The sequence below is a fragment of the Camponotus floridanus genome, unplaced genomic scaffold (genome assembly GCF_003227725.1).
Source record: "Camponotus floridanus strain SB8 unplaced genomic scaffold, Cflo_v7.5 scaffold2, whole genome shotgun sequence".
NCBI classification, from domain to species: Eukaryota; Metazoa; Arthropoda; class Insecta; order Hymenoptera; family Formicidae; genus Camponotus; species Camponotus floridanus.
The window spans coordinates 2785790-2795321 of NW_020229325.1; the positions used below are offsets into that span (position 1 = coordinate 2785790).

Below are 9532 nucleotides of genomic sequence, written 5' to 3' on the forward strand. Positions count from 1 at the left end.
AAACTATAAAAGTCTATGTGACGACATTGGCCACATTCAGCGGACTCAACAGTTGGGAAACATTACTAGATTTTCCGATGTACCTCGACGCTGATTGGTCGGACCTGAAAGTAGAGACCAATCATATTCGATGGCTACTTAGCGGTTGAATCCGCTGAAGCGGCCATTGCATAATGCGTCGTCTACAATTCTTTGTTCAATGGTTGACGTTACTTTTTAGCGTCAATCATTGGTTAAACAATGAAGCAACTACTTATTTCCTTGTTCAACCAATGGTTGACGCTACTTTTTAGCGTCAATGAAATTGCACCTTTAATCCTATTGCCATTGTAGACGACGCTTAAAGGCTTAAGGCTTAAATTATCTATTGTAGACCCGATCTTAGGTTTCAGCAAAGGTTTCAGAAGCCATTACGTGAGATTGTTTGTAAAAATGCTGTTAAGAGATTGAAGAGAACAATTCTATTATGATTGATGTCATGTAAGGATTGACGGACATCGTGATAAAATGTACGTATAACTTCGTTATTTAATTAATCGACTAATTGTGCAATATATTATCACTCTGCCTTTGCTCTGTATTGCACGCGGTTACCTGTATTCCGGAATTAAAATTATATTTAAAATAATTGATCTATATTATCGTAGCTTCGTAAGACAAAGATTTAATCTGAGATATTCATTATCAAGTCATTTTATATAAAAAGGAAGTATATCTACATTGTATATAATTTTTGAAATTTACATATTTTATATTTTAGCTCTCAAAAGCAATTCGAAGTCATGTCTATCCCACCATATTTGCTGGGTCCAAACCCATGGGCCACAATGATGGCCCAGCAACAAGCTCAATTGGCAGCTGCCCAAGCGCATGCCCAGGCTGCGGCTCATGCACAAGCCGCTCATCATGCTCATATGCAGGTTATAGCTGGGCCACCATTGCCTCAAATTCCTAAACAACCAGAAGTATTGTCTGAGGATAAACTTCAAGAAAAAGGTAATTTTTGGGAATAATTAACGATTATTTATATATAGTTTCTTTATAACAACTTTAATTGTTCTAGCACAAAAATGGCAGCAGTTGCAGTCAAAACGATTTGCAGAAAAGAGAAAGTTTGGCTTTGTAGATGCTCAAAAAGAAGACATGCCAGCTGAACATATAAGAAAAATCATTAGAGACCATGGTGATATGAGCAGCAGAAAATACAGACACGATAAACGTGTTTATTTGGGGTAAATTGTTGTTAAAAATCAGATTTTCTATAAATGTATAAATATTATATAAATATAATGTATACAATCAGATTTTCTATAAATGTATCTGTTACAGGGCATTAAAATACATGCCACATGCTGTTATGAAACTATTGGAAAATATGCCTATGCCATGGGAACAAATAAGAGATGTAAAGGTCTTATATCATATTACAGGAGCCATTACATTTGTTAATGAAATTCCTTGGGTTATAGAACCTGTGTATATAGCTCAATGGGGGTAATGCAAACATGAAATTTTATCTTTATTCAATTTAATTAGCAAATTATATTAAAAGTTTTATTTTTTCTCCAGCACTATGTGGATTATGATGAGACGAGAAAAAAGGGATCGTAGACACTTTAAGAGGATGAGATTCCCACCTTTTGATGATGAAGAGCCTCCTCTAGATTATGCGGATAATGTTTTGGATGTTGAACCTTTAGAAGCTATACAAATTGAACTTGATTCGGAGGAAGATGAATCTGTTGCATCATGGTTTTATGAACACAAACCATTAGTTGGAACAAAGTAAGTTGACACATATTAGCATTATACATGAATAATTATAAAAGAAAGAAAAAGGATTTTTTTTGTGGTACATTTTAACTCATTTGTTCCTTAATGATGAAAAGCGTAGGGGTCCTGAAATCAACTAGACATGTGAGTTGACAACTGGAATCACTGGATATCATTAAGATGATATGAGTTATTCAGTTGGACAAAATGCTATACTGAAAGAATTCTTAAGAATGTCATTTATTCTCTGCATATATAATAAAATCTAAATAATAAAACATATTTCAGACATGTTAATGGATCTACATATCGAAGATGGAATCTGACATTACCACAAATGGCTACTTTGTATCGTTTGGCTAATCAATTGTTGACTGATTTAGTGGATCAAAATTTTTTCTATCTATTTGATCCCAAATCATTCTTTACTGCAAAAGCCTTAAATATGGCTATCCCTGGAGGACCAAAATTTGAGCCTCTGGTAAAAGATTCAAATGCTGCTGATGAAGATTGGAATGAATTCAATGACATAAATAAAATTATTATCAGGCAACCTATTAGGACAGAATATAGGATTGCATTTCCTTATTTGTACAATAATATGCCACACTTTGTTCATCTTTCTTGGTAAGCTGTAATATCTGGTTAAATTTTTTTTATTAAATTTATTTCCACACTAGTTTTAAGGTCTGATTATCAATATAAAACGATCTTCCTAGCAGTGTGGTAAAGCAAATTTAGTGATTGTTATTTGTTCTTTTATGAAGATTATAAAAAGAAACCGCTGACATCACATACAATATCATATTTTTTAAAATAAAAATATTTTGCTACATTATTTTTTTATATTATATTAATTTATTAATTTATTAATTTATACATATTTATACATATATTTTATACAGGTATCATGCACCAAATGTCGTATACATAAAGACCGAAGATCCAGATTTGCCTGCATAATTCTATATAAATTAGTACAATAATTTTTTATATATTATTCAATTATTATCAGACAATGGAACCACAAATCGAAGATGATGAAGACTTTGTTCTACCTGGCGAAGTGCAACCATTCCTTCAGGAGATACCTCTTTATACTGATAATACAGCAAATGGAATAGCCCTTTTATGGGCGCCGAGACCGTTTAATACGCGTTCCGGCAGAACAAGAAGAGCCATTGATATTCCATTAGTAAAGTCATGGTACAGAGAGCATTGTCCACCTGGTCAACCTGTAAAAGTACGAGTCAGTTATCAGAAATTGTTGAAATATTTCGTTTTGAACGCTTTGAAGCACAGACCACCGAAACCTCAGAAGAAACGCTACTTATTCCGCTCTTTTAAATCGACCAAGTTCTTTCAAACAACGACGATAGATTGGGTAGAAGCTGGTCTGCAGGTGTGTCGCCAAGGATACAACATGTTGAATCTACTAATACATCGGAAAAATCTCAACTATCTTCATTTGGATTACAACTTTAACTTGAAACCTGTCAAAACGCTTACAACAAAGGAGAGAAAGAAATCGCGTTTTGGTAACGCTTTCCATTTGTGTCGCGAAATTCTCCGCCTAACTAAACTTATTATCGATTCTCACGTTCAGTATCGGCTGAATAACGTGGATGCTTTTCAACTCGCTGATGGGCTGCAGTATATTTTCGCACACGTCGGTCAATTAACCGGCATGTATCGTTATAAGTATAAATTGATGCGGCAGATCAGAATGTGTAAGGACTTGAAGCACTTAATTTATTATCGTTTTAATACCGGACCAGTTGGTAAAGGACCTGGCTGTGGATTCTGGGCACCTGGCTGGCGTGTTTGGTTGTTCTTTATGAGAGGTATCACTCCGTTATTAGAAAGGTGGCTAGGTAATTTATTGTCGAGACAATTCGAGGGCCGTCATTCGAAGGGCGTAGCAAAGACGGTAACGAAGCAGCGAGTTGAATCACACTTCGATCTCGAATTACGAGCATCTGTCATGCATGATATAGTCGATATGATGCCTGAGGGAATAAAACAGAACAAGGCGCGAACAATTCTTCAGCATTTGAGCGAAGCTTGGCGCTGTTGGAAAGCGAATATTCCATGGAAAGTGCCCGGTTTGCCAATTCCAATCGAAAACATGATACTGCGTTATGTCAAGATGAAAGCCGATTGGTGGACGAATACGGCTCATTACAATCGAGAAAGAATTCGACGCGGAGCTACGGTAGACAAAACTGTGTGTAAAAAGAATCTTGGCCGCCTAACGCGTCTGTATTTGAAAGCCGAGCAGGAGCGACAACACAATTATTTGAAGGATGGTCCATATATATCGCCGGAAGAAGCTGTAGCCATATTCACGACATCGGTTCATTGGTTAGAGTCTCGAAGATTCGCGCCAATACCTTTTCCACCATTATCTTACAAACATGATACAAAATTATTGATATTAGCTCTGGAACGCTTGAAAGAAGCCTATAGTGTTAAATCTAGGCTGAATCAAAGTCAACGAGAAGAACTGGGCTTAATAGAACAAGCATATGATAATCCACATGAGGCATTGTCCAGAATTAAGCGACATTTGTTAACGCAGAGAGCTTTTAAGGAAGTTGGCATTGAATTTATGGATCTTTACAGTCATTTGATTCCCGTGTACGATGTGGAGCCACTTGAAAAAATCACAGATGCCTATCTAGATCAGTATTTATGGTACGAGGCAGACAAAAGGCGATTGTTCCCACCATGGGTGAAACCAGCTGATACGGAACCACCGCCACTTCTTGTTTACAAATGGTGTCAAGGTATCAACAATCTCCAGGATGTTTGGGATGTCAGTGAAGGCGAGTGCAACGTATTATTAGAATCTAAATTTGAGAAACTGTACGAGAAGATAGATCTTACACTGCTCAACAGATTGTTACGTTTAATAGTCGATCATAATATTGCGGATTATATGACAGCGAAAAATAATGTCGTTATCAATTATAAAGACATGAATCACACTAATAGCTATGGTATTATTAGAGGATTACAATTCGCTTCTTTTATCGCTCAATATTATGGACTAGTATTGGATTTACTTGTATTGGGTCTTCAGCGAGCCAGCGAGATGGCCGGTCCACCGCAAATGCCAAACGACTTTCTTACGTTCCAGGATGTTGCTTCTGAAACAGCGCATCCTATTCGATTATATTGCCGCTATGTCGATAGGATCCATCTATTTTTGCGCTTTTCCGCCGATGAAGCGAGAGATCTCATTCAGCGTTACCTCACTGAACATCCCGATCCAAATAACGAAAACATTGTCGGCTACAATAATAAAAAATGTTGGCCGCGGGATGCCCGTATGAGATTAATGAAGCACGATGTGAACTTGGGTCGCGCTGTATTCTGGGATATCAAGAACCGGCTTCCACGTTCCACTACTACTATTCAATGGGAGAATAGTTTCGTCAGTGTCTATAGTAAGGACAATCCCAATCTGCTGTTCAATATGAGCGGTTTTGAGTGTAGAATTTTGCCCAAATGCAGAACAACTCATGAGGAGTTTACACACCGAGATGGTGTCTGGAATCTCCAGAATGAGATCACGAAGGAAAGAACCGCGCAATGTTTCTTGCGCGTCGACGACGAGAGCTTACAGCGTTTCCACAATCGAGTTAGACAAATTTTAATGGCTTCAGGCTCGACCACATTCACGAAAATCGTAAACAAGTGGAATACTGCTTTGATTGGTCTGATGACTTATTTCAGGGAAGCAGTGGTGAATACGCAAGAGTTACTGGATCTTCTGGTCAAATGCGAGAACAAGATTCAAACGCGAATCAAGATTGGATTGAACTCCAAGATGCCGTCGCGTTTTCCACCCGTTGTCTTTTATACTCCGAAGGAATTGGGTGGTCTTGGTATGCTGTCGATGGGTCATGTGTTGATACCTCAGTCGGACTTGAGATGGTCGAAACAAACTGATGTAGGCATTACTCACTTTCGTTCAGGTATGAGTCACGATGAAGATCAATTGATTCCAAATTTATATCGCTATATACAACCCTGGGAGTCAGAATTTATCGATTCTCAACGTGTTTGGGCGGAATATGCCCTAAAACGACAAGAAGCCAATGCTCAGAATCGCAGGCTGACATTGGAGGATCTTGAGGATAGTTGGGATCGTGGTATTCCCAGGATAAATACATTATTCCAGAAAGATCGTCACACACTAGCTTATGACAAAGGTTGGCGTATTCGTACAGAATTCAAGCAATATCAGGTGTTGAAACAAAATCCGTTTTGGTGGACGCATCAGCGTCACGACGGAAAACTGTGGAATCTAAATAATTATCGAACCGATATGATCCAGGCGCTAGGCGGCGTCGAGGGCATTCTTGAGCACACTCTTTTTAAGGGTACCTATTTTCCGACATGGGAAGGTCTCTTCTGGGAAAAGGCATCCGGTTTTGAAGAGTCCATGAAATACAAAAAACTGACGAACGCGCAACGTTCCGGTCTCAATCAGATTCCTAATCGTCGATTCACTCTGTGGTGGTCTCCTACTATCAATCGTGCGAATGTTTATGTCGGTTTTCAAGTACAACTTGATTTGACAGGAATATTTATGCACGGCAAAATACCGACTCTAAAAATCTCATTAATTCAAATATTCCGTGCTCATTTGTGGCAAAAGGTGCACGAGTCTATCGTGATGGATCTTTGCCAGGTGTTCGATCAAGAACTGGACGCACTGGAAATTGAGACTGTACAAAAAGAAACGATACATCCGAGAAAGTCTTACAAGATGAATTCCTCATGTGCTGACATCCTTCTATTCTCCGCCTACAAGTGGACTGTATCCCGACCATCGCTCCTTGCTGATTCGAAAGATGTAATGGACAATACCACTACGCAAAAATATTGGATTGACGTTCAATTGAGATGGGGTGATTATGACTCACATGACATCGAACGATACGCTCGAGCTAAATTCCTGGATTATACAACAGATAACATGTCGATATATCCATCTCCAACTGGTCTCTTGATAGCTATTGATTTGGCCTATAATTTGCACAGCGCATATGGTAATTGGTTTCCTGGCTGCAAACCACTCATACAGCAAGCCATGGCAAAGATTATGAAAGCAAATCCTGCTTTATATGTATTACGTGAACGCATTCGTAAAGCCTTACAGCTATATTCGTCTGAGCCTACGGAACCTTATCTCTCTTCGCAAAATTACGGTGAACTCTTCTCCAATCAAATCATCTGGTTTGTTGATGACACAAATGTGTATCGCGTGACGATTCACAAAACTTTTGAGGGCAATTTGACGACAAAACCAATCAATGGTGCAATTTTCATCTTCAATCCACGCACGGGACAACTGTTTTTGAAAATTATCCATACCTCCGTCTGGGCAGGTCAGAAACGTCTCGGTCAATTAGCCAAGTGGAAGACCGCCGAGGAAGTTGCTGCGTTGATTCGCTCCCTGCCTGTAGAAGAACAGCCGAAACAAATTATCGTTACTAGAAAGGGAATGTTAGATCCGCTAGAAGTGCACTTGCTGGACTTTCCCAATATAGTCATTAAAGGATCTGAATTGCAATTACCATTCCAGGCATGTCTCAAAGTGGAGAAGTTCGGTGATCTGATCCTGAAGGCAACCGAGCCGCAGATGGTACTATTCAATCTTTACGATGACTGGTTGAAAACTATTTCGTCTTACACCGCGTTCTCACGACTGATTCTGATCTTACGGGCTCTACATGTCAATACCGAAAGAACAAAAGTCGTATTAAAGCCCGATAAAACCACCATTACTGAGCCACATCACATATGGCCATCGCTGACGGATGATGAATGGATCAAGGTGGAAGTGCAGCTGAAGGATCTGATCTTGGCAGATTACGGCAAGAAAAATAATGTCAACGTTGCGTCACTCACGCAATCTGAAATTCGTGACATTATTCTGGGTATGGAGATAAGTGCGCCGTCCGCACAACGTCAACAAATTGCTGAAATCGAAAAGCAAACTAAAGAACAGAGTCAGCTTACCGCTACTACTACGCGAACGGTGAACAAGCATGGTGATGAGATTATCACTGCGACCACGTCCAACTACGAGACACAGACTTTCAGCTCAAAGACTGAATGGCGAGTACGCGCCATTTCCGCGACCAATCTTCATCTTCGGACAAATCATATCTATGTCTCGTCCGATGACATCAAGGAAACTGGTTATACTTACATCTTGCCGAAGAATGTGCTAAAGAAGTTCGTTACGATCTCGGATCTACGAGCGCAAATCGCCGGCTACCTATACGGTATTAGCCCTCCTGATAATCCTCAGGTGAAGTATTATTTATTAAAATTATCAAAAATAATATATTTTTTAATATCGTTTATCCTTTACACTTTTTTCGATTTTATTAGCCTTCTATAATAGATCATTTAATTATTTCTATTTCTAAAAAGCATTTTATCTTAAAACACTTATAATTAAATATCTTTTTTAAGAATTCAACATAAAATTTTAACTGTATATTCCCTAGAAGTATATGATGCTTTAAGAACATGTAAAAAAAAGTAAATTAATTCTTTTATTTCGTTAAGATATAGATTGTCTGTGTAAAATATGTAATATTAAAAAGAGATACATATGAAAATCATATATGTACATTTTCATATTGATTTTTTTGTCTTAATTAAGTTGAGTTTTGTTTTATATGTATATAGGTGAAAGAAATTAGATGCATTGTAATGGCACCACAATGGGGAACCCATCAAACTGTTCATCTCCCAAATACATTACCTAATCATCAATATTTGAAGGAGATGGAACCACTAGGATGGATACATACGCAGCCCAACGAGCTGCCACAATTATCGCCACAGGATATATCCACTCATGCCCGTATTATGGCGGAGAATTCCATTTGGGACGGCGAAAAGACTATCGTTATCACTTGCAGTTTCACACCCGGCTCTTGCTCTCTTACAGCGTACAAATTGACTCCAAGTGGCTTTGAGTGGGGTAAACAAAATACCGACAAGGGAAATAATCCAAAAGGTTATCTACCCAGTCATTATGAAAAAGTACAAATGCTTCTGTCCGATCGTTTCCTCGGCTTTTTCATGGTGCCGAGTCAAGGTTCGTGGAACTATAATTTTATGGGTGTAAGGCATGATCCCAACATGAAATACGAGCTGCAATTGGCGAATCCAAAAGAATTTTATCACGAAGTACATAGGCCGGCTCATTTTCTCAACTTCTCCAGCTTGGAAGATGGTGAAGGCGTCGGAGCTGATCGAGAAGACATGTTTGCATAAATTCAAATCTTTCTACAATAGTTTTTAATTAACAGTAATTAATGAAAATATAGGATGCATACAAATAATGTATGCATCCAAATAGGATGCATACAAATAATGTATAAGCCTATAATACTTGTAATACTTTTTTTCCTATTTCCTTATCTAATTATTATATACATAGGCAATTATAAATAAATACATGTAATAAAAACAATATGTGAAAATTTGTTGAGTAATATTTGTAATACTTTTTATTTTCTATCTTATCTAATTGTATACATAGGTGATTATACAAGTATATAAACGTAATAATAGGAATATAGATTAAATCTGAATATATTTAAGGAATGACAGAAGTGATATGTACCAATTCTGAATAGAAACTTTATAAAATATGAATCACAATTATAGACTTTTATATATTATATCGCTAACATGACTTAATTTTATATGACAAACGTGA

General features: G+C 37.7%; 1 protein-coding gene across 1 annotated transcript; it reads left to right on the forward strand.

Moving 5' to 3' along the window:
• Positions 1-379: 379 nt before the first annotated feature.
• LOC105253593 (pre-mRNA-processing-splicing factor 8) lies at positions 380-9274 on the forward strand. The gene is given in 9 exon segments (XM_025407975.1): positions 380-509; positions 761-996; positions 1064-1232; positions 1330-1494; positions 1570-1785; positions 2062-2400; positions 2679-2786; positions 2788-8104; positions 8491-9274. Coding segments are annotated over 8 exon segments (7122 nt in total). The 5' UTR covers positions 380-509; positions 761-782; the 3' UTR covers positions 9085-9274.
• Positions 9275-9532: the final 258 nt, after the last annotated feature.